At 37.0% G+C, this 27,578-nt stretch overlaps 1 protein-coding gene across 2 annotated transcripts in view; it reads left to right on the top strand.

Moving 5' to 3' along the window:
* Positions 1-27,578, top strand: part of PAC (pale cress protein (PAC)) — a 212,460-nt gene that overhangs the window by 54,536 nt on the left and 130,346 nt on the right. For both annotated transcript variants that reach the window (XM_089829354.1, XM_089829358.1), the window contains one exon: positions 18,820-18,870. In XM_089829354.1, the coding sequence (XP_089685480.1) occupies positions 18,820-18,870 (51 nt within the window). The remainder of the gene's footprint in view (positions 1-18,819; positions 18,871-27,578) is intronic.

A 27,578-nucleotide genomic window follows, 5' to 3' on the forward strand; every position in this document is an offset into this window, starting at 1 on the left:
TCCTTAGTTTTGAGGAGTTAGGAATATATATATGCCCTTGAAATCTAAGTGTCCCATCTGACTCAAAATGAAATCTATTGAAACGGTGGTCTTGAGGGTTCACTTGTAGTGCCTTTTTAACTTGGTGGTAATATTTATCACTGCCATAACTTGCTAAAATCTATTGTTTGAAATTTGATTGAATAGATGTCATGGCAGATACATGACCCCTTCGGCTAAAGGCATTAGCTACCTTGTTTTCCTTTCCTTTAATAAAATTGATTTCAAAATCGTAATCCGAGATTAGTTCTAACCACCGCATTTTCCGTGCGTTCAGATTTGGTTAAGATATATTTCAATCCTTGATGGTCGGATCTTAACTCAAAGGTTTTCCCCATCAGATGATGTCTCCATTTTCGTAATGTGTGCACTATGGCAGCTAGTTCGATATTTTGAGGTGCATAATTTACCTCATAATTCTTGAATTTCTGCAACTCATATGCTATTACATGCCTATCCTGCATAAGTACCACACCAAGTCCTTCCTCTGATGCATTTGTAACCGCAAGGAATTGTCGTTTTGGATTAAGCACCTTTAAAATTGGAGCAGTGGTTAGCTTTTCCTTGAGAATTGAAAGGCTTGCTGACACTTGCTTGTCCATTCAAACGTCTTACCCTTGTGTTGAAGGGAGGTAATCGGAAAGGAAATTCTTGAGAAATTAAGGACAAGTTTACAGTAGTAACTGGCTAGGTCCATAAAACTTCTGACCTCTTGAACAATCTTAGGTTCTAGATGCCTTAATGCCGCCTTGTGGATCTTGTTTTTCTATGAATGCACTAGTATAAAAAAGGACCTTGTGGAATTTGGAAACGTTCACCAATTCCTAAAGGCAATACAATTTCAGAGGTCATTGGGGTACATTTTATAGCTGAAAGGGTACCAAATGTAGCAGAGGTGGCAGACAGAGAAGCGAGAGGACCCTGAGGGCTCTTAGAGAAGGACAAAATCAGGTTGCTACTATATTGCAACAACTCACCCAAGCCATACAACGAATAAATACTAGGCCTAGAAGACCCCAAAGTCATCACAATATGGGTGGGAGTGTAGTTGGATCACCACGTGGAAGAGGGACATTCACTCGAACTGTAGATAGGCCTTTGATGCCGGCCTTTGTTGAACAACATGATGAAATTGTTAATACAAGAATTGTAGGAGACATACTTGAAGATGTCATGGCTTTACATGTAGAATGGAACTTGTTTCTAGACAATGTTAAGGCAGTCTTGGACTTTGTCCAATATATGAATCAATGAAGGGAGATGATGAAAGCTAGATAGGATAGGAGGCCAAGGACTCCTAATAGAGATTTAAAACATGCTATGAACAAGCTTGCTTTACCAGTATTTGATGGTAGCGGGAGAACTACAACGAGAGCTTGGATACAAAAATTGGATACTTTTCTCATGCTTAAACCCATGTTTGAAGCTAATGCAATCAAGTGTGCTACCATGCATTTAGAAGGATCAGCTTATGATTGGTGGCACCATGGGTTGGTAACCCAAGATCATGGTATGATTTGTTCTTATGAGGAGTTTAGCAATAAGTTGATTAGCAAGTTTGATAGGAAGGACATTAAGGTTTACTATAGGGAATTAACTGAGCTCAAGCATAGTGAATCCTTGGACACCTATATTGATGATTTTAGAGGATATCCGCCATGGTCCCAAACATGACTGAAAATAGAAAGGTAATGCTATTGGTGGAGGGATTGAGTGAAAGATTCAAGGGATTCATCAAGGTGTTGAAATCAAGTCCTTTACAGGATGCAATCAAGATGACACTTGATTTGGATAGCTCATCTTCAGCGGTTCAGCCTTCCAAAAAGCCCTTCAAAGGATCCAAAATATGAGGTCCCCCATTTTGAAGTAGAATTCAATAATAAATAACAAAATTTAATTAATTAAATAATAATAAAATGAATAAATAAATTATATAGAAATTGATATAGTAACTAACATAATATAATATTATATAAGTAATACAATATGATATTATAAAATTATTGATAAAGACACAATATTATTATCATCTTATGATGATGATAATAATAATACAAGAATAAGGTATTTAATAAATAGATGAACATAAATTTGTAAATGATAATATGAACAAATAGACTAAGTTACAAAACAATAATAATAGTAAAAAGATTGAATAAATTTAATGAAAATATAAATTTTACCAAAAGGCACGATGGTTGAAATCAGAGGTATAAAACAGTGGGTCGGGAAAAATTATGGGGGGAGAAGAAAATAGTCTATATATATGCTGGAGGGAAGATTCAGAAAGGAGAAAAGTTAGATGATGACTGTGATGAACCGGAGGTCTATTTTCGCGAAGGAAGAATAGAAGTATGATACATAGTATTAAGCCATCAATCTGCTCATTGAACAAAGTATCATCGTTTATAATGAGGCATAAGAGATGAAAGAATCAACGATGGGAAGCATGATTGTAGTCACATACGTTTAGAGCCAATAGAAATCAGATATGAACAACCGTTTACTTAGCAAATAATGATGATTTCCTCTCAGTATTATTTCAGGTAGAACATACACACATCATATGGAAAATACAAACCATACATCAAACAATTGATAGGAAAAGGTGAATTACCCAAAATTTATATACTAAGATAGTGATATCAATCTACATCGACATGTATCCAGTTATTCATGGAAGGTGCGCAACACACATCACAAGGAGAATAGGAAATTAGATGATGAAGAAATATGCAGCACTCCAAGTATGCAAAAAATATCAACCATATTATACGTAATGAAATCCCTAGTAATGGTATTGTGGATGTCCAAACTAGCATGGATAATCTTTTGACATATTTAGATTCTTTTGTTTGAATGCCAAACTATATTCCGTATTGGAGAATAATAGTCTGCAGAGAAAGACAATGATTTCAGAAAGAAAAGGATGCCACACACGCTAAATACCAAGGAGGGTCGTTTAAAGGAATAAGAGATTAATCATATCAGCATATGAAATCGCAGAATAAAGACTCCAAGTATGTGATACTATTGCTCACGTGGACTAGGCTTATCTCACTTGGAGAATGTTGATATCGCCATACCATCACATACTTCAAAGCTGTCAATTATCATAACACTTAACATGAAATTGACACAATGGATAATTAAAATATCAACTTCCATAATATAAAATTGTGTGGAGGAATTATCAAAGAGCTCCTACGCTATACTGTAGCAAAGGTATAGATCACAGGGGTGTCTAGTGGGAACAAGGAAATTACAATTTGACTGTCTACTTGCAAACGATAACATTTTATCTTAGGAAAGGCTTTAGATAGTTGTGTTTCATTTATGATCGTAAAAATATCTTTATCTGAGCATTCAAAATGGAGTGTGTTCTTTCTCCTATCACAAAGTTAAATACATTTGTTGTTAACAAAGATAGAAAAGTATATGAGATGTGACATATGCAATCACTTTTGGAAGAAATCAAACTCAATTAGACAAAACCAAACAAGGTATATTACACAAAACCAATTTGAAATCATCATATCAGAATAAGGGTGATCCACCTAAAACTCATTTGAGACAAGAAATGAGAATTTATGTTTTACATGCAAAGAACCTTGGTCACCGGATCATAGAGGCAAGGGAAAAGGCAAGGTTCACTATAATGAGGTGGTTTCATATGAAGAAAATGAAGGTGACAAATCAAATGATAGCGAGGAGGATGTTGTTCATGGGCAGCCCCTGTTGGAAAGGTAGATAAATAGGTTTCGGATCAGCTACCTATAGTTGCTACCCACTCTAGAGATCTTACCAGTAGTCTTATTCGTCTTAAGGGAGTAGTCAAGGGGTAGTGAATTATTTGCGTGGTGGATATAGGGGCTACATTTAACTTCATCAACACTTCTATAGTAGCCAAGAGGAAGTTATGAGTAAATTATATTGTTCCTATCTAGGTATTTCCTTTAGATTTCAGAAATGGCTGTGGAAGGAGGAAGGGGAGTGGCTGTACGACCTTATGGTAAGCCCCCAACAATTAGAATTCTCTTTGTACGGTAGACTAGCAAGACTATAGTGACCATACGGTAGTAGAAGATGGTCATACGGTCAGGAAATGAAGCTGTATGGTAAGATAGGTGGGGGGGGGAGATGATGGCCATATGGTGTATCTATAGAGGCCGTACAGTATGTGTATGGAGGGCGTATGGTAGGCTGGAAGGCAGTACAGTGATCTCTGATGCCGTACGAATAGGTAGTACGGAAGTTGCAGGTCGTATGATATGTATATGAAAGCCGTATGGTAGGATGGAAGGCAGTATGGTGAACTCTGAGGTCGTACGGATATGTAGTATGGAAGTTGCAGTGAATGTGGCGAATGATGGATGGAGTACAGATGGAAAATAATTTTAATCACGCACCAAAACTATCAATCCTGAATTCATTCAGCAATGCCAAACAAGACTGGAGATTTGAACAAGAATATCGTTCAATTAATATTTGCCAAAAGATGGAGCTCCATTTTGCTAGATCTGAGCGAAGTATTACATGCAACAACGAAATAGGGTGAGGGTTGAATCCTACCGGAACTGCACACGCCAGATAGGGAAGATCTTTCACTTCCGAAATGACAAACAATAGAGAATTCCAAAGGGAATTCACAGTACAAAGAAATATAATCAAATTGCATACCTAATGACTACCTAAAAGTTGTGCTTAAATACTCGTTGGGAAAACTTTTCGAGGGTGTACAAAGATAGCCAATGGTGACACAAACTATGAAATCAAAACAAAAATGGGCCCAAGATATATTAAATATATCGGCCCATTAACAAAAGTTAGATTAATGATTTATTTTATATCGAGAATATTACAGTCCTCCTATCCCAAATTTTGCTTGTCCTCAAGCAAATGCAATGCTGGGTGCTAAAGAATTGCTCACCCTCCCAAGTCGCATCATCCAACAACAAGTGTTTCCAATGCACCAAATATTCCTTCACCATGAGGTTCCGCAGGATCTTCTCATGTACTTCGATGATCTTGGCTATTTCCAAAATGAGCTTTCCTTCTTCATTGAGCAGCGGAGGGTCTGTGGCTACCGTGACATTTTGCTCTACGACCTTCTTCAGGCATGAAACATGAAAGACGTTATGAATATGGCTCCCCTCCAGAAGTTCTAGCTCGTAGGTGACTTCACCAATGTGACGAACTACACGATAGGGGCCATAAATCGTGGCTTCAATTTTTCTTTTCTCTTTTCCTTAAATGAGGATTGTCGATATGGTTGGAGCCTGAGATAAACCAGGTCTCCTACTTCGAAACTCCTCTCCATTTTGTGTTTGTCAGTGTACATCTTCTGTTGATTTTGTGCCTATTGTAAGTTTTTCTTCAGGCATTTGAGGATGTCCCGTCCCTCTTGAAGCTAGTCCCTTGTCCTTGGTGCGTGATTGTCACCTAGAACTGTGTCAATGAAGGAAAGGGGTTCGTACTCGTATAGAGCTTTGAATGGTGCCATTTTGATGGATATGTAGTATGTGGTATTGTAACAATATTCCCCTAGGTGTATCCATTTGACCCACGCCTGTTGTGCCGAAACGTAGTTCTGAAGGTAACTTTGGAGCCACTTGTTCACAATCTCTGTTTGTTCGTCTGTCTGAGGGTGGTAACTAGTACTTGGTGACAATTCTGTGCTTGCCAATCAAAACAATTCTGTCCAGAAAAAATTGATGAATCACTCATCCCGATCACTGACAATGTTTCGGGTAACCTGTGTAGACGAAAGACTTCTCTAAAAAACAGATCGACAACTTGTGAAGCCTGAAAATCTGAGGGGATGGCAAAAAAATGTGCGTACTTTGTCAATTTGTCAACCAACATGAAGATACAATTTTTTTCATTCACCTTGGGAATTCCAGTTATGAAATTCATCAAGATACTTTCCCACTTATGTTCTAGAATTCGTAGAGGTTAGAGTATGTTCTGATTTGTTCTATTGGTAGACCGCACACTCTCTTACATACTACAAGACATCTCCTTCAAGTCCTTTCCATGAAAATCTCTCCCTGAGACTTTTGTAAGTTTTGAGGAAGCTTGGGTGTCCTGCCAAGGGTGAGTCGTGTACCTCCTTTAAGATTTTTTGCTTCAATTTGGATTCCGGCACTAAAAATATCCAACTCTTATAGTAAATGATATCATCCACCACTTTGTATTGATCATCTTGGGTGTTGCCATCCATTAGCTCATAGGCAAATGTCTTTTTGGAATTCTACCAACAAATGTGCCTTCCAGTTAGCGGAAATCTGGTTTAGTGAGCAGATGGTGGGTTTCCTAGACAAGGCATCGATAACCACATTGTTCTTTCCTTTCACATATTCAATGTCAAAATCAAAAGCTTGAACCTTACCCATTTTTGTTGCCTCTCGTTCAAATCTCTTTGCCCCAAAAAAATCTCAAACTATTGTGATCCGTATGAACGACAAACTTGGCACCCACTAGATAGTGTCGAAACTTGGTTAGTGCATGTATGATGGCCAACATCTCTTTGTCATAGATGGAATATAAGCGTTCGGTTTGCGTAAGCTTTTTGCTCTCATAAACTATGGGGTGTCTATCTTGCATCAGTATCGTGCCAATGCCTTCTCCGGATGCATCGCACTCCAAAGTGAATGGTTGAGTGAAATCAGGTAATGCAAGTACGAGACAAGTGCTCATTGCCTCTTTTAGATTATCAAAAGTGAGTTGTGCTTTTTCATTACATTGGAAAGACCCCTTGTCAGATCCATTAAGGGTGCGCTGAGCTGAGAGAATCTTTTAATGGACCTCCGGTAATAATTGCACAGTCCGAAAAACCCTCTCAAATCCATGAGTGATTTTGGGGGAGGCTAATCAAGGATAGCTTGAATCTTCTCGTGATGAACTTGAACTCTATATTTATTGACAACATGCCCTAGGTACAATATTTTTGTCATACCGAATTCACACTTGGATTGCTTGGCGAACAAAGACTGCTCCTTCATGATCCTTAGGATTTCATCCAGATGCTTCAGGTGCTACTCCCATGTCCTGCTATAAATAAAAAGATCATCAGAAAATACCATTAAGTACTTACACAATTGTTTGTTGAAGATGCCATTCATGCATGATTGGAATGTAGCAGGTATAATTGTTAATCCGAATGGCATGACCAAGAACTCATAATGCCCGTAGTGACAACAAAAGGCCATCTTTTCCATGTCTTCCTCCCTTATGCAGATCTGATGGTATTCGGAACGAAGATCTATTTTTGAAAAGTAGATTGCACCATGCAATTCATCCAACTACTCATCTATCCTTGGAATGGGATATCTATTCTTTATTGTTTTTTTGTTCAATGCACGGTAGTCCACACACATGCGCATTGTTCTGTCCTTTTTGACCAATACCACTGATGATGCGAAAGGGCTAGAACTGGGACGGATCCATCCTTCCTCTAGTAGTTCGTAAACCGTCTTTCGATCTCATATTTGAATTTCTTGGGATAGTGGTATGGTGTGGTTATGACCAACTTGGCTCTTGCTTCCAACTCAATAGTATGTTCAAACCCTCAATGAGGTGGTATGCTAGGAGGAGTGTCTATAAAAACTTTATCATGGTCGCTCAAAATCTTTTGGAGATCATTATCTTGGGGAGGTGCTCGTTGCCCTTTTATAGGTTCTGCCGAAACAAAAAAATGTGCCGCCCAAGCAATCTTATCATGTAAAAAAATTGACTCCATGCGATATGTAGAAACTTCCTTCGGACCTTCATTTTCCATTCTACGAAGAATAACCTTTTTCCCATAGACAACAAAAGTGAAGTCCATCTGTTTGAAGTTGTGAGTGTATTCATCAAGTGTCTCCATCCATTGTATGCCTAGAATAACTTCCATATCATCAAGGTCCACTGTGAAGAAATCCTCAGTCACTGTGTGATTCACCATTGTGATACTTAGATAAGGAACAAGGTGTGTGCAAGGCAGGAGAGTCCCTCTGACAACCTTGACCTGAAATCTTGTGTGCGTCTCCATAGGTAGACCTCTTCGTTTCACCAGAGATGAGTTTATGAAGTTAAGAGTGGCTTTGCTATTGAGCATCACCATAATCCTTTGTCCTTGAAGGGTTCCCCGTACAGGAAACACTGTGCACCTCAGGCTACCAGCTAGGGCGATAGCTCCTTCACACCGTACCAATGCTACAATTCTTTTCATACTGTTCAAACTAGCCATGTTGTTGTTGTTGTGATTTTGGTTATCTTTGGAGGTTGTTTCTTCCTGTTCGTCCTCATCATTGGATACAACTTCAATGTAGTGGATCTTTCCATTTCCAAGGCATTTGTGCCTAGGTTCCCATGGCCTTTGCAGTTGAAACAAAGTTTCTTCCTTTGGAGCTCCTGTCTGGTTACTTTGTCCATGTATGACTTTCTCGATGGAGGCTTGTTATCTTTGTCCCTTGAAAACATCAGCGGTCTGGAATGTGAGTAACTTTGTGATGATAACGCCATTGATGATACCATACTCCTTGCTTTCTTAATGGCCTCTGACAGGGTGGCAGGATTGAACCCTTTCTACCCAACCTTTTAGTGGTTTTGTCAGTCTGTCCACCAAGAGCACTATCCATCTTCTTTCAGAAATGTCCATGACCAAAACAGAGAGTTTCTAAAATTCTGCAATGTATTGGTCGACCGATCTAGTTTGCCTCCTTGAAATTGAGTTTTGGATCTTTACTGTCAAATCGATCTATCAATCTCTCGGTGAATTTTGCATAGGTATTTATTCGATCATGCTCCAGTGTGATGGTGCCGTGATGCCACCATTCATGTGCAACTCCCTCCAAGTGTAAGGCTGCAAATTTAGTTGCTTCTTCTTCTAGCATGGGATTAAGTTGGAAGTAAGTATCTGCCTTCATTACCCACGCTTGCGCCGATATAGATCCAGAATGTATTGGTCAGCCGATCTAGTTTGCCTCCTTGAAATTGAGTTTTGGATCTTTACTGTCAAATCGATCTATCAATCTCTCGGTGAATTTTGCATAGGTATTTATTCGATCATGCTCCAGTGTGATGGTGCCGTGATGCCACCATTCATGTCCAACTCCCTCCAAGTGTAAGGCTGCAAATTTAATTGCTTCTTCTTCTAGCATGGGATTAAGTTGGAAGTAAGTATCTGCCTTCATTACCCACGCTTGCGCCGATATAGATCCAGATCTGTCAAATGGTGACAGATTTACTCAACTTCCTCTCAAGATCATTATTAAAATATCCTCTGTTTCTGCCTCCCGAATATTTCATTCTCAGATTTGCATAATCTTTATAGGATATATCTTCCTCAAAATTGGCATTCTTCTAGTCTTCTCTAAATTGTTCTTGCATTTCTTTAAAGGTCAGCTGCTTCCCTCTGTGTGGTGCCTTCGTTCGTGGGGGAAAAGACAACATGGAAGGTCGAGAGTGTGCTAGACGAGGGTTTTCTTTATTCGATACCGAGTCTGCATTGTGACCATTTTGTTCATGGAATAATTTATTGTCTGCTAACTTCTTGAGAGTTTCTTGCACGAGATGCTGACTATCATTGATCTGTGCCTGATTCGTTGCAAGTTCTCTCAATAGTGCCATGAGTTCGGCAGTTGTGGGTTCTGGTTCTATGGCCATTCTATCAACGGAATGGATTCTTCTTCTCTTTTGGCGATAAACTCTCATTCACTATCCACAGGCTGGCAGGAACTATGCTCTAATACCACTATAATGTTCCTATCTAAGTATTTCCATCAGATTCTAGAAATGGCTATGGAGCCTCAAAGGGGGCCATTTTAATGGTAGATAGATAGGAATTGTTATACGCAAATTCTACCAAAGGTAGATATGTTTGCCACTGATACTGTCGATCCATATAGTAAACTCTCAAAAGATCTTCTAATACCTAGTTTACTCTTTCTGTTTGACCATCTGTCTCAGGATGTAAGCTGAACTGATGTTTAGTTTAGTACCTTGTGCTGAAAATAACGTTTGCCAAAATTTGGAAGTTATCCTAGTATCCCTGTCTGAAATAATTTTCTCTGGAATTCCATGCAATCTGAAAATTTCTTTTATGAATTTATGAGCAATTTTTGGTGCTCTATTAGTTAGATTTCCTAGTATATCATGAGCAACTTTTGTCAGTCTATCAACTACTACTAGAATGGTATTTTGTTGATTTTGTGTCATAGGTAATCCTTGTACAAAATCCATAGAAATTATTTGCCATTTCCATTTTGGTACTTCGTTAGGGTGCAAAAGGCCGGTTGGGTATCGATGTTCTACTTTTACTCTTTGGCATTCTAAACATCTTGCCACAAATTTTGTTATCTCCTTTTTCACTCCTTTCCAAAAATATAAAGGTTTGATATGGGACAACATTTTAGTTACTCTAGGGTGTCTTGAATATGGAGCTGAATGAGATTCTTCTAGAATCATTTTTCGAAGTTCAAATTTGTTGTCTTGTTATGATATCTTAACAATCCATCCCCTTCTAGACTATATTCTGAATACTGGAGATATTGCGGGTCCCTGATGAGAGCTAAGCTAATCTCTGCACAAAATTCATCATGTTCTAGATGTTGTAAAATCTGGTCCTTTAATCTAAAGTTTATAGTAGCCATGGCAGAAATGTATCTTCTCCTACTTAAGGCATTTGCTACTTTGTTTTCCTTGCCCTTAATATAACTTATGTCAAATTCATAGGTTGCTAAAAATTTTAGCCATCTTTGTCTAGCATTTAGATTTCGTTGAGTGAAAATATATTTTAGACCGTAATGGTCGGATTGTAGTTCATAAGGTTTTTCAATCAAGTAATGTCTCCACATTTGAAGAGCATGAACAATAGTCGCTAATTTGAAAAAGTGGATTTCTAACTACATTAAATGGAATCACACTTGTATAGAATGAATAAGCTAGTAAATCATCCACTTATTATTTCTCACCTGATTTCCAAAAGATGCTCAATGTTCCACTCTCTTTTGACGCCTTTATGGTCTGAGGTAGACAAGAAGAGGAAGATATAGTAGATGTGAATCTGGAGACATCATCTTCAATTCTTTGTTTCTTTTGTGTCTTTTTTATCTTTTTTGAAATAGAAGATGAATGCTCTTTCTCTAAAATAATTTTGATATCTTGAGTCATACCTAGACATGCAGTAACAACTTCACCTTTTTCAGTTGTAATACCAAACAAGTGATCCATGACCCTTGTTAAATTTCCAATAAGAACTTTTGGACACAAGTTACAATGAACTTCAACAACATTAAGAGTCACATGTTTCCATGCCTTTGAAGTTGATTTGTTGGGAGCCATATTACAATTTGCACAAATGAACAAAATGATAATTAGTATCTAAAACATTAACTAATTTTTTTTCGGTAATAAATATAGAATTTTTAATTTTTGAACTTAAAAACAAAATACGTTTAAAACTTCATCTAAATATTAAGTATAATAATTTAAAGTCTAAAATAAATAATGTCATATATTTTAATATTATTAAAACTAACTTAGACATGTTAAAGATTAACAAATATCATTTTTATAATAATATTATTTGAATTATACATTTATATAATATAATATAATATAAATAATTTTTAATAAGAATATATAAAAATAGGAGAAAATAATATTAGATAATTATAACAAAGGCTTCATTTCTTAGCAATTAAATATAATCAAAATTACAATTTAAACTAGTACTTCTAAAACTATATTATTAACATATTTATTTAAAAAAAATATTTTTAATAGAGTTTAATTTTAAACTATTTAATAAAATAGTTTTTGAAAAAAAGTCTCACTATTTGTTTTTTGATTGGTAAGAGGCCGAAGCCAAGATTCATTATTATTATGCGATGTGATTAATTATTATTGTTTATTAAGCTTGTGTAGAGTTGAACCCAAGACCTCTCGGATAAGAGGCTCACAATTTACTGTTGTGTTGTAGGCTCTCGCCTAAAATCTAATTAACTATTAATGTCTTTTACTCTAAAATTTTGAAATATAAATAACCATATTATTAAAACATTAATATATCAATATTTGCAAAAAAAATCACTCTAAAATTATAATATGTAAATAATCATATTATTAAGACATTAATATACCAATATTTTAAAATTTTGAAATATTTCATTTATGATTTAAAACAAAATTTAATGAACCATATTATTCGAAAAATAATATATCAAATTTTCTAAGTTGCATGGGTACCCCCCGCACCCAAGACAGTTCAAACCGGTTCAATGTTCGGGTCCGATTCGAACTTGGTTCGACTAGGGTGCAATTTTTGCATTGCTGGTTCAATCAGGTTTGAATTGGGTTCAAACCTGGGCAGACCAACTCCATATTTTTTAAGTTCGACCTAGGCCCTGCTAATGGAGAGAAAAGTGTATTTTGAGCAAGATTTAATTTTTTTTTGGTGTCCATAAAACCTAAAAGTTGTTATGAATTGCTTTTGTGCCCTCTTATTGTCATTTTATGTTTCTAAACAAGTTATTTTGTCTTAAGAGAGAGCACATAAATTTTTGAGCTAGCATCCGGTTGTGTAAGGAGTTTGAAGATTGATTTGTTGGTGTTCTTCAAGTGTTTGTGCATCATTCATACACATTTGCAAGCTTGCAATGGCTGGAAAAGGTAAGATCTTATTCCATTTGCTATTGTTTTTGTTCTAGTTTTTTCATTTTTCCATTTCATTTTCAATCTTCATATGTTCTTTTCCATTATTCCAAAATTTGTCATTTTCTTGCATATAAATTATGAACATGTATCTAATTTCTTTCCATATGGAAAGGAATGTCATCTACCTTTTCATCAATAGGCAACACCAAACAAAGAATGAAACCCAACTTTGATTTTGCTCTATGGAAGTATGTAGACATTTTGAAACCCCTTCTAGGAGGTGGTGCATTCCGTTGGAGATGTCGGGGATGTGGTGTAGAAAGAAATAGTTCTTATTATTGTGTGGTAGGTCATGTATGTGGCTACATTGGAAGAGGAGTCAAGAAATGCCTTGGCAAAAAAGGTGCCCCTATACCAAATCAAATTGTATTAAAATATATTGAAGAGCATGAGGCAACAAAAGAGAGAGGACACAGGCAACAAAACTTAGTAGCAATAAATGTAAAAGAGCAAAGGGAATGTAGCCCCACTAGATGTTATAGTACAAGACCACCCCTTCTTTAGTACCGCAACGGACACTGACATTGAATTTGTCCTCGTTGTACACAAAAGAAAGGGGCCACTAGAAATTGCTTTTCAAAATAAGGGCTGAGAAATTGCTGACATTAAGGTGGGAAGATGCCTATATGCAAATGGGTTGTCCTTTAATGTTGTCTACTCTCCATTTTGGAAGGACATGTTGAGGGGTGCCAATGAAGCTCCAAAAGGGTATTGTAGCCCTGGGTATGAGAAAGTGCACACCACCTTGTTGGATGAAGAGGTCCAATGGATTGAAGATCAATTGAAGCCCATAAGAGACTCATGGGTTGAGATAGGGGTGACAATTGTTTCAGATGGCTGGAAGGATTCCCAGAACCGTCCCTTGATATCCATTTTTAACAAAAGTAAGACACAACATACTGTATGAAACAATAGCATCAGTTATTTAGAAAAATTCTAGAGCGATACCCTACCTCACTATGGATATCAACAATATTAAAAGGAACAAGTGATTCTATAAACTGGATAGAACAATAAAAAGAAGAGAACTTACTAATTAACATCAACACAAATGGAAAGTTTAGATATCTATAGTAACCTTCCTCAGGAATACCATATGCAAAGACAATTGATGTCTTATGAATTGAGTAGAGGTACTAATTAGGGAAGCAACTTCATTCTTATGAATTAACACTTAGCACAATATGGTGACCACGACAAATGGATGTCCAACAAGCCTACAATAATACTCATAGCCAATGAATACATACTAGTTATTGCAGTTATGTTATCTTTATCCAAGAGTCATATTCAACAAATACACATACAAGGATGTGAAAAACTGCAAGACTACAGACTCCTGCTAAGAAAGCTACAACCAGAAGGCCCTATCGTTGACAAAGAGCAATAGAAAGTGATGGTAACAAATGTTAAGAGCATTGATAATATTGGAAGATCAAATCAGAAGGCTTCTGTAGGTTAATTGAAGGTATCATGAGTATTTATAGGTAGACAGTGAAATAAAGATGGAAACAAAGTGAACAGCCCTGTTAGAATATTTTATGGGAAATAAGAACGGAGAAGCTCATCCAGAATTCCCAGAGATAGCAAATATATTATATTGTTGCCACAAGTATTGGAAGGAACTATGAAAATGATTTTGCCAAGTCATGGGTGTATGGTGACAAATAGCATTCACATCGGGCTAAAAATCAACCGAGAACATAGACATTTAAGAACCAAGTATGCAATGTTTGATGTCGTCTACAATATTGAGACGTATACATTCCTTAGCAGCCCGATATCTATAGATGTCGAAGTCTTCAGCAACAGCATATATTCAGAAATATTTTATTCTCGAGTAATATCTCTTTGAACTACGAAGTTAAAGGAGACTACATGGAAAACAACAAATCTTCCCTACGTTGCTGTTGAGAGTTCTTTTTAAATCTTAAATGAAAGAAATAAAGGTTAGCGAGAATATAATAATATCGCTTGAAAATATTTATTCCTACCATAGGTTAAGGTCATCGTAAAAGCATAGTAGTAAGAGTAGTTACAATTAAGAGATGTAATTTATTTCCATAGGACATGACTTTTCATTTTTCAAAAGTCACATTATTTCATTTGCATAGGATATAAATATGAGTTTATTATTTGGGACAAGACATATCTGAACATTGTATATGCTCAAGAAGAAGTATTTTATATAACTCGTACGAAGGGATAAGGGCTATATTATGACTTTGTAATATAAATTCTATAATTTTATTTTAATAATAAAATAAAATGTTCTTTGTTTATTATTAAAGGCATGGAGATTTAAGCTGCAAGCGAATCGTCCTTTGTAATTATTTTCTAGAATTGTGTATACAATTTAAATATTAGATAAGTGGACATAGTCATTTAGCATTTTAAATTTGATCATTACAGGTATTGTGAAATATTAAATCATTTCCGTATCTGTGTCCAGTTTGTCTCCCTTCCAGAGGAGTTAAAGCTCAGTTTGGACTAATTTAAGATTGCATAATATTTGGTTTGTTGCATCTTGATGATTTAATTCTTAGCAGTATAAGTGCATAAGAACTTTATGAAGTTGTATGTGAAAATTCACTGAAGTTGACTCTTGCCCGAATGAGCAGAGGCACTGGGCTTTTATTATTGAAGTTAGAAAATCTATTTATTCCTTCTACAATCATCAAATCAATTATTTACAAATACTATACAAAACATTCAACCATTATCCAGTATTCAGTTTCATTTTGATTGAGTTGGAGGACCTTGCCAGTTGAAGAAGTCCAAAGCTTAAATTTGATATAGAAAAGCCTTGAACCAGACAGTCAGCGTTCAAGGAGAAGGTCTACTTGCCTAAGTGTAGCAGAGCTTGAAATGCAGGGGAATCGAGAAGTATTCCCGTTCGTTGGCCAGAACTGATTGAGAAGTCCTATCGGAGAAGTAGCAGGTTGTTGGATTTTGAATCTGCGGTTTTGGGAACCAACAGTCCTTTAAAGGGGCAATGTTTCTGAAAGTGGTGGATTGTGAGGGCAAAGTAAAAGATGGGCCATTTATTGCTGATATCCTAATCGAGGCCATTGAACAAGTGGGTGCAAGAAACATTGTCCAAGTCATAATGGACAACGCAAAGAATTGTAGAGCAACAGGTTTGTTGGATGAATCACGATATCAACATATCTTTTGGATACCTTGTGCAGTCCATTCACTCAATCTTATGCTACAAAAGATTGGGAACCAAATTGAGTGGATCAAAACAATGTATGAAGAGGCTGAGGACATACAAATGTTTGTCACAAACCACCACATGACTCAATCGCTTTTTAGAAACTACTCAAAATTGGAGCTATTGAAGGTAAATGAACTTGAACTCAAGTTAGTAATTTAATTTTTTATATTTGACAATTTCTGATTTTTCATATTTTACTTGTGCAATGTGTATACTTTTCTAAAATATGTATCTAATAGTTGTTTTTTGCTTTAATTTATGTCACAGGTTGCTGAGACCCATTTTGCATCACATATAATTGTCTTAAGACGAATTGTACAAATGAAAGATGCACTTCAAGGTATGGTAATAAGCTACAATTGGGATGTATGGAAGCAAAAGAACACTGAAAGGGCAAACAAAATAAAGGATAGGCTATTGGCTGAGTCATGTTGGGAACATGTGGAATTTGTTCTTAAGATCACCAAGCCCATTATGAGCATGCTTAGGTACACTGACATGGATAGGCCTTGCCTTGGAGAGATCTATGATGGCATAGACTCAATGATTGAGAAGATCAAGCAAGTTACAAATGAGAAGGAGCAAGATCAGCTAGAGACCTTCAAACAAGTGCAAAAAATTATTTTTAAAAGATGGAACAAAATGACCATTTGATTACATTTGCTTGCCTATGCCTTGACTCCCAAACACTATAGCTCACAATATTATAATCTACCAGGAAGGTTGCCACCATATAGAGATATGGAAGTGTCTGACGGGTACTAGGCAACATTTAGAAGAATATTTCTTGATGATGATATGAGAGATGTAATCATGGATGAGTTCATAGAGTTTGTCAATGCTAGAGGTCTAAGTAATGATGCTCTTCGTGATTAGTTCAAGAAGGATGCTTATGGTTGGTGTTACCTCCATGGCCAAAAATTCCAAACACTGTATCCCCTTGCAATCAAAGTTATATCACAAGTTTTATTTTAAAAAAATTAGCTCACTTTATCTTCAAAAGAATCATGACCAAAAAGTGATTTTAAATTTTTTATAAGATTGAATTAATTCTTTTTTAATTGCTTACCCTATGTTGTCTATATAGGTTACTAGTTCTTCTGCATCAGAAAGAAATTGGAGCACCTATTCTTTCATCCACTCAGTGAAGCACAATAGATTGCAATAAAAAAAAGTAGAGAACTTGGTATTTGTGCATAACAAATTGTGCCTTCTTTCGCACAAGAGTCAAGAATACAAAGAAGAGGAGACAAAGAAGTGAGATGTAGGTGCAGAGATTGCGGACTTGGATACTTCCACTACTCGACTTACAATTGATGATTTTGATGACTTTGATGTCAATACCATTGTTGATTCTATTGCTGATCCCATTGGCCTTATAGCACAAGTAATACCAGAGAAGAAGATGAAAATGAAGAAGATGAAGAAGAAGAAGATGAAGATGAAGAAGAAGAAGATGAATATGAAGAAGAAGATGACGATTGAAGAACTTAGAACTAAGAATATTAATAGATTTTCATTCCATTAGTTAAACAATGAATGTGAAACAATGATACTTGAACTTGATATTTTAAATGTTTTGAATCTTTGATGTTGAAGTTGATTGAACTATGTTACTATATGGTATTATGATCACTATGATTACAAGTTTAACTGTTTATGGTGTTTTAAATTTTTTTTTGTTTAAATGTATTTATGCTACTATGCTACATTCTAATTTTAACTCATGCTTTATAAAAATGTATATATACATATATTTATTTATTTATAATTTGTACATGTTATTGTATTAACAAACCCAAACGAACCCAAACCCCTTTCCAAAATTTTGTCAAACTTGCGAACCGGTTCTCGAACTTCGGACTATATATTTCGAAATACTTAATAAATTTAATAAAATCAAATCTTCATTTACAATTAATATACTAACATATAGTAACTACTAACATTTGACATTATTAAAAATAATAATACACAGATAAAAATTTAAAACTTGAAGCAAAAACCCAAATTACCTTGGACGTGTAGGGGAAGGCAGGGTAGGAACTAGAGACGACAGGGTAGGAGCTAGATTGACACTTCAGGGATTCTACAACGTACAATCTCTACAGTCAGCTACAGGCACTGCCTCAGAAATCTATGCAATGAACATTGAATACATTCAGAAATCTTCCGAATGCTAGATTATTCTGTGCGTTTAAGGGCCCAAGGATTCTATTTTATATATAAAAAAAAAAATTGAACTAAAAATTTTACAAATTAATGTCAATGTTGAATATGACAACTTCTAAATTTCCATGGCAGTCAAAAAGAATTCCGTATTTTAGTGGGCGAATAACAACGAATAATAACGAATATTTTAGGAAACAATAATGTTGGGAAAAATCCAAATCTTATGCATTATATGCGCTGAACATTGTGACCCTGGGTCATATAGATCATAAAATAATAGAACCATTGGACAAATTGTCAAAATAGGATTTGCTTTAGAGAGGATGAAGTTGTTAATATTTGATTTGAGGTAATTCACTTAAAGTATTACCTTTCTTTTAGATCAGGATTCAATATACTTGTAGTTTTGTACATGGCTGCACAATTAAAACATTAAGGTAAGAGATGAATTCAATGAATTTGAGACAAATTCTTGTCAAAGTGCCTTGGGATATTTCTCATGCATTTAAAAAAAAAGAAATATTGATAAAGATTTGTGTTGTTTTCCACATCTATACTGTGATTTAAAGTGTTGATGGTTGGGCTTAATGGGTAACAGTGTGTTCAAATATAGATGTGAGAAATCTTATGCAATATGGCATGAAGATGTAAGTACTCTGATTACTTTACCATCAACATTGTGATATCAGGATGAGAGATATGTCATTCAAGCTCTTGATCTTTTATACAGGAGAGTTGAGGTACGTCTAATTTTTTAATTTTCTGATCTTTGATATGCTTTTTCTTCCACCAAAGAATAGAATATCTGTCATGCATTTTTTTTTTTGGTGAACTGAGGAAATAGCTGGAGCTATGATCAATGTATTCTTCATCCATGACACATCTTGCAATTTAGAGCATCTTTCTGATTCCTCTTGAAGTTGAATGTTTGAAAATAAATATATTGGCAAGAATATATTTAGTTTTAAGTTGTATGTGGGTGGCCATGGAATGTTTAAGTTATTTCGTTTGCTGGAGAGTTTATTTTGTGATTGTTGGTAATGATTACAGTATTGGTTTCTATGAAAATACTTATACTGCAAACGATTCTTTTGCGAAATAGGAAAAACAAAATATATTGCTTCCAAAACTGAAAGTGAAGTGATACCAAAAAATAATTTCCTTGGGAAAGAAAGATTTGATACTACTGTTTTGAAGTTTGAACCATGGTGAACCCAGCTCATCACCCTTTTTACAACGTTGTAGATGAATTTGATTCAGAGGTTGAGGTTTTTTATTTTTTTGTTGTGGACATTATGAGCCAGTTTATGGATTTTGGACTTTTTCTTGAGTTGTAGTCAACTTGGGCCTGTCTTTGATATAACAATAGTGTAGGAGAAATATGAGCTAGAGGTTGAAGCATTGGTGATTGTGAAGGAGTTCAATGAGAACAAAAGCCTTCATCTTTCAAAGGAACCACAAAACTAGTTCTAGGTTGATCACCAACAATTTATTGGTTACTGTTACAATCAAATAAATGTTTTGTTGCTTTTACATCATATCCTGACTAAAGATGATAGTTGAAATAGCAATGTCAATTTGCCTTATCTAGAACTCTTGGAGTCTAGTTTATTCTTTTTTTATGAATTAACACAGATGCAACTAAATAACAAACATGCAAATGTGTTAATTTGTTTGAGCTGAAATCAAATTGTAATGTGTAATGTTGTGAAAGGCTTTACGAAAAACATTGGTTTGGAAACATACTATCATGTTCATTGCTTCAACCTGATATCTATGTGATACATCTTTGTTAGGCCTACTATGACATATTTATGGAAGTGTTGTTTCTCCTCACAGTCTATTATATCCTGCTAGGGTATTTACTCCAGATTATCCAAACATTCTACAGAAATTAAAACAAATTTTTGCATGCAAATGATTTCTTCAAAACCAACAGATTACACTGTAAATAATGCAATATCTGACTGAAAAAGAGATTCTGAAATGAAATATGAATATCGCATTTAAATCTTCAGTAGAAGAATAACAAGTATCCAATCGTGAACACAAAAATGACAGTTAGATTGCTTGAAGCGCAAGTGAGAAACTTGACTGATATCTCCAACAGACAATGGGTTTTCATCCATTTTCTCCAAGCTCGAGGGTTTCTGTCCTCAAATGTGTTGAAAGCCGGAAGCCTCAAGAGAACAATAATCGAAACATAAAGCAAGCATAATCCAAATGAGTTGCTTGTCTATTTATTTCCTTTCTTTTTGTCCCTTACTAAAACCCCCTTTTCAAAATGACTTTATTAATTTTTCAGAATGCTCCAAGTAAGTCATATTAATACTTTTAATAAATTTGTTAGTTAATTTCTAATTTCCCCCCAAAAGGGATATTACAGTTCTCCCTCCATAGAGATTGCTTGTCCTCAAGCAATCATGAATTGACATACCGATACCCGAATCCCATATAAATTTGCAAGCAACTCAATGACATGTTCTGATGTAGGGGCATCCTAGGTTGCCTTGCTATCTTGGTCATCTTTGTTCATTCTACGTGTTAGTCTCGAGCTCCAGTGGTTACCGAGCTGCAGTTGCTATCAAGTTGTTCAGTGTTGGCCGAGTTGTTCCTTCATGTGTAAAGTGAACTTGATGTTTGTTGATACTTGGTTCCTTCTTTGACCAAGTTTGTCTGTGATTAGTTCCTAGTATGAGCCGACTTATGTAATTAATTTGGAATCCAAATGAGTTGCTTAACTATTTATTTCCTTTCTTTTTGTCCCTTACTAAAACCCCCTTTTCAAAATGACTATTAATTTTTCAGAATGCTCCAAGTAAGTCATATTAATACTTTATAATTTGTTAGTTAATTTCTAATTTTCCCCCAAAAGGGACATTACAATTGTCCCTTCGTAGAGATTGCTTGTCCTCAAGCAATCATGAATCTACATACAATTACCCGGATCCCATATAAATTTGCAAGCAACTTAATGACACTTTCTAATGTAGGGGCATCCTAGGTTGCCTTGCTATCTTGGTCATCTTTGTTCATTCTGTGTGTTAGTGCCAAGCTCCAGTTTGCCGAGTTGCAGTTGCTATCAAGTTGTTTAGTGTTGGCCGAGTTGTTCCTTCATGTGCAAAGTGAACTTAATGTTTGTTGATACTCGGTTCATTCTTTGACCAAGTTTGTCTATGATTAGTTCCTAGTATGAGCCAACTTATGTAATTAATTTGGATCGTGAATTAATGTATGGATCTTGTCTGGGGATGTGTGCAAACCGTTTTAAGGTTGGTCTTCTATTATGTAATAATCAAGAATCTTTCATAAGCTGTTTTGGCAAGCATAAATAGTGGTGCTTAGGCTAGGTTAGGGAGGCTTAGAGGGAAAGTGCGAAGTTGAGGGGACTGGAAATCCGAATTAAGGATCTGTGAAAAGTTCAAAGTTTGGAATTTCTTGAATCTTGTTGGCTGTAACCCGGAAGGCCTCACAGCCAGGCATGTATGTGGACAATTTGATGAATTAATAAAGAATTTGTTGTTCCTTCTCTCCTTGGTAGTGTTCTTTGTGTGTTTTCTTCTTTTGTGTTTACTCAGCAAGGTGTTTGGATAGTTAGGTGTGCCTTTGGCCCTAGCTTTTCATCCCTCGTGTAATGACCCATACTTGCAACTCTTCTTTAAATCGATGTGCAAATCCTGAGTTGAGGCTGTACTATAGACCAAGTGTAGGCAAAACACTTGTATGGAGGCCAAATAGTGGTGTATGGTTAGAATGAGGGCCGTATGGTCAAGGCCATACAATATGCTTGGTTCCCTGAGATTTTGCACGATGAGCAAGAGAGGGGTTGTATGGTGGCATGAACTGTGGCCGTACGGTATGATGTCTGTACGGTCAAGGATTAATGGCCGACGTTGGTTTGGAGTGAGTTTGTGATCCGTACGGGGGAGCAAGTTGATGTACGGTGGGGAATAAAGATGTACGGCATGGAGGAGCTTTATGCTAGGAAAGGCCATACGGCTAGAGACCATACCATAGGTGAGCCGTACGAGGTATCCTAGGGGCCGTACGGTCAATGAATTCCGCATAGGAGGAGGGTGAATGTCATGCAGAATGAAATACGAGACTTGCAAACAATCGAATAGATAGTATAATACAAGGAAAATCATAGAACGTTTTATGAAATACCTTATTCATTCAACACAAGAAAATTTTATAATAACGACTTCATCAATTCGTAAGATAATAGTGCTCTGATTTGCCATATTTGAGTGAAGTGCTACAGGTGACAGATTAGGGTGAGGGTTGAATCCCACTGAAACTGGAAGAGTCAAATAGGGAAGATCTTTCACTTCCGAAATGGTGAACAATAGGGAATCCCAACTGGAATTCGCAGTACAAAGAAATAATCCAAATTGCTCACCTAAAGACTACCTCTAAGCCATGCTTAAATACTTGTTGGGGAAAACTTTTCGACGGTGTGCAAAGATAGCCGACGGCGACACAAACTACGGAAACAAAAATAAGAATGGGTCTGAGATACATAAAATGAATCGGCCCATTACAATAGTTTGATAAATGATTTATTTTATAATGGGAACATAACAATCCTCCTGTCCCAAATTTTGCTTGTCCTCAAGCAAATGTAATGCCGGGTGCTGGAGAATGTGCTCGCCTTCCCACATCGCATCGTCCAATGGCAAGTGTTTCCAATGCACCAGATATTCCTTCACCGTGCAGTTCCGCAGAGTCTTCTCATGTACTTCGATGATCTCAGTTGAGATATTCCTTCACCGTGTAGTTCTGTAGAGTCTTCTCATGTACTTTGATGATCTCAGTTGGTTCCAATATGAGCTTTCCTTCTTCATTAAGTGGTGGAAAGTCTGTGGCTATTGTGACATTCTGCCCTACAGCCTTCTTCAAGCATGAAACATGGAAAATGTTATGAATACGGCTTCCCTTCGGAAGTTCCAATTTGTATGTGACTTCACCAACACGACAAACTACACGATAGGGGCCATAAAATTATGACTTTAATTTTTCTTTTCCCTTTTCCTTCAATGAAGATTGTTGGTATGGCTGGAGCCAGAGATAGATCAAATCCCCTACTTCGAAACTCCTCTCCATTCTGGGTGTCTATCGACGTACATCTTTTGTTGATTTTGTGCTCGCTATAGGTTTTCCTTCAAGCATCTCAGTATGTCCTATCCCTTTTGAAGCTAGTTCCTCGCCCTTGGTGTGCGACTGTCACCCAGAACTGTGTCAAAGGAGAGGGGTTTGTACCCGTATAGAGCTTTGAATGGTGCTATTCTGATGGACATGTGGTACGTGGTAATGTAGCAATATTCCCCTAGATGTAACCATTTGATCCATGCTTGTTGTGTTGAGACGTAGTTTCGAAGGTAACCTTTGAGCCATTTGTTCACAATCTCCGTTTGTCCGTCTATTTGCGAGTGGTAACTAGTACTTGGCAATAATTCTATCCCTGCCATCTGAAATAGTTCTGTCCAGAAGATATTGATGAATCGCCCATCTCGATCACTGACGATGTTTTGGGGTGACCCGTGCAGACGAAAGACTTAACTAAAAAATAGATGGACAACTTGTGCAGCTTGAAGGTTGGAGGGGATGGCGAAGAAATGTGCATACTTTGCCAATCTGTCAACCACCACAAAAATGCAATCCTTTCCGTTTACCTTGGGAAGCCCTGTTATGAAATCCATCGATATACTTTCCCACTTATGTTTTGGAATTGACAGAGGTTGTAGCAACTCGGTAGGTAGAGTATATTCAAACTTGTTTTGTTGGCAGATAGTACACTCCCTTACATACTGCAACATGTCCCCTTTAAGTCCTTTCCATGAAAACCTCTCCCGAATACTTCTGTAAGTTTTGAGGAAACTCAGGTGTCTTGCCAGGGGTGAGTCGTGTACTTCCTTCAAGATTTTCTACTTCAATTTGGATTCTGACACAAAAAATATCCGATTTTTATAGTGGATGATGTCATCCACCACTCTGTACCAATCATCTTGTGTGTGGCCATCCATTAGCTCATAGGGAAATGTGTTTTTGGAGTATTCAATTATCAGATGTGCCTTCCAATCGGATGAAATCTGATTTAGCGAGCAGATGGTGGGTTTCCGGGACAAGGCATCTGCAACCACATTGTTCTTCCCTTTCACAAATTCAGTGTCAAAATCAAAAGCCTGAACCTTTTTTACCTATTTTTGTTGCCTCTCATTCAAGTCCCATTGCTCTAGAAAATATTTCAAATTGTTGTGATCCGTACGGACGACAAACTTGGCACCTACCAGATATTGCCGAAACTTGGTTAGTGCATGTATGATGGCCAACATTTCTTTGTCATAGATGGAATATAAGCGTTCCATGTGTGAGCTTCCTACTCTCATAAGCTATGGGATGCCTATCTTGCATCAGTACTGCGCCAATGCCTTCTCCTGAAGCATCGCACTCCAAAATGAACAGTTGAGTAAAATCAGGTAGTGCAAGTACGAGACAAGTGCTCATTGCCTCTTTTAGCTTATCAAAAGTGAGTTGTGCCTTTTCGTTCCACTAGAAAGATCCCTTTCTTGTCAGATTTGTTAAGGGTGCGTTGAGCTGAGAGAATTCTTTAATGAACCTCTGGTAATAATTGCACAATCCGAAAAATCATCGCAAATCCGTAAGTGATTTTGGGGGAGGCCAATCAAGGATAGCTTGAATCTTCTTGTGATGAATTTGGACTCCATATTTACTGACGACATGCCCGTGGTACAATATTTCCGTCATACCAAATTCACACTTGGATTGCTTGGTGAACAAAGACTGCTTCTCCATGATCCTTAGTACTTCATTCAGATGCTTCAAGTGCTCCTTCGATGTCCTACTATAAATAAGAAGAGCATCAAAAAATACCAATAAGTACTTACACAATTTCTTGTTGAAGATGCAATTCATGCATGATTGGAATGTAGTAGGTGCATTTGTCAATTTGAACGGCGTGACTAGAAACTTATAATGTCTGTAGTGACAAGGAAAGGCCATCTTCTCGACATCTTTCTCCCTCATTGCGGATCTAATGGTATCCAGAACGAAGATCTATTTTTGATAAATAGACCGCGCCATGCAATTCATCCAGCAACTCATCTATCCTTGGAATAGGATATCTATTCTTTATTGTTTTTTTTGTTCAATGCATGGTAGTCCACACACATGCGCATTGTCCCGTCCTTTTTGGTCAATACCATAGATGACGCGAAAGGGCTAGAATTTGGACGGATCCATCCTTTCTCTAGCAATTCCTGAATTGTCTTTTCGATCTCATCTTTGAATTTTTTGGGATGGCAGTACGGTGTGGTTATGAAAGGCTTGGCTCTGTTTACCATACTGGGTGAAGAAATTAATGCATACCGACAATAGATAAGAACAACAGAACTCCTTGTATTATTCACATATGCCAAGACATTACATTATGCTTCTCATGATAAGATGATTTACAATGACCCAAGAGGGTGTATAAATACTTTCCGAAGAACCTTCTCAAAGGGGTATGTTGGCTACATGACAATCACCGAAGGGCTTGTCGGCTACATACAAGAACCTTCTTGAAGGGACCCATCGGCTACACAATATCTACCGACGTCATACATCTTGTCAGCTACACAATATTTACCTACGACATCATCCCCCCAAAAGAAAAAGTAGTCTCCGGACGACAATCACAAAACATCTAAGACAAATTAACCAAACGGAATACATTGACTGACTAACTACAACAAGATAAATTTGCTTCTATCACATCACTTTCACATTTGTCTCGTGCCTGCACCAAACTGGTCACCGAACCACATTGCACCTGCAGCCTTTGCTAACATAATACTATCTCCTTAGTTGACCTTGAGAGCCACCTGTGTCGCTTTCTCTGTTTCCAACTCCTGGGTACCCTGAGCCAAGTGTCATTGCACTACCTCCAACTGGATGATCAGCTCCTTCCGAGCTCTCTATGCATCCACCAAGACAGCCTCACGTCCAACACCTACTCCAAGTGCCCTTGGTACACAGACACTCCATGACTGCAGCAGCTCCAGGTCTCATCAACTGGTCACACTTCCCACGACTGATAACCACAACGACTGGAGGTCTAGGGGGCATCGCCCTTAGCGGGGTCGCTGCCAAGACCAAATTAGCACTCCGAAACCCACACAAAACTGCACGGAACACACTATATTTGTCATTTTCCTCTGATTCCACACTCTTTCTAGCAACTGCTTCTGTCTACCTTTCCCTTTGGCATCATGCGTTACTCATTCCGAACTGTTTAGATTTTTCGTCGTTTTTTTTTCTTTGTCCTTCCTCTATTTCTCTGGAACTCTGTAAATCCAATCCTTGGCGACAAGCTATACCAAACCTTCCTTCAATAAGTTGCCATGCAAGACAATCTCCTTCAGACTCCTCAAACGCCATAGAGTACAGGAAAAATGCATAAACAACATAACAAAAATTATTGCTGCCTACTCTGTACGGGTATGGGGTCTTTTTAAAAGACCGTATCGTACGGTGCCCACAGAGGATTTATCCTTGAATCCATACAGCAGCACACATAAAGCTTTAACCTTCAACCTTGTACAACAGCAAACAGGAAGCTTCTCCTCCAAATCCATATTGAAGCAACCTTCCAGATTCGTATACAATTTCTCCTTCCAAATCCGTACGGTGGCCAATGGAGGAGTTAACTTGCAGAATCCGTACGAGCCGAATAGAAGATCTTCAAAATCTGTACAGTAGCAAAAATGAAGTTAAACCTCCAACTGTCGTACAACCCCCAACAAAGAAGCCAATTTCTAAAATCTATATGGTAGTGATCAGGTACCTTATTCCTCAAATCCGTACACCCACTTTATTTTGCAAATCCGTACGTCCACTATATTTTGCAAAATCGTATGGCCACCTTGGAACTTAGACTTCTAAATCCGTACACCAAACTGGAACTCAAACTTTGAAATCTGTACACCAAATTGGAACTTCTAAATCCGTACGGGTTGCAATCAGAAAGTTTCTTAATCAAGTTCGTACGATAGCAAACTAGAAGCTCAATTCTCAATTCTGTACGGTGGTAATAATCACTATATTTTTCAAATCCATACGCTATATTCCTCCTTCAAATTGGCCGTACGGTGCTTTGCAAATTTTTTATATTAAAATCCGCCATACAGTACTTTGCAATTTCCGTACAGTGCCCTCCAACACAACTTAAGTCACCATATGGCGACTCTTTCTCTCTTTAAATTTTTAATTTTTAATTTTTTATCTGTCCTCACGTATCTAACATATGTACAATATTTACATATATACAATATTTACAGTCGTTCTTTCCTCAGTTGTTCGTCCACGGAGGTGCGTTTTTTCTTTCATGATAGACATTCAACTTTGACCTATGCACTGCATCGGCCACTTCCTTTCCGTCTAGCGT

This window comes from Cupressus sempervirens, chromosome 1 (genome assembly GCF_028749045.1).
Source record: "Cupressus sempervirens isolate cs-2001-9-10 chromosome 1, ASM2874904v1, whole genome shotgun sequence".
Classification (NCBI taxonomy): domain Eukaryota; kingdom Viridiplantae; phylum Streptophyta; class Pinopsida; order Cupressales; family Cupressaceae; genus Cupressus; species Cupressus sempervirens.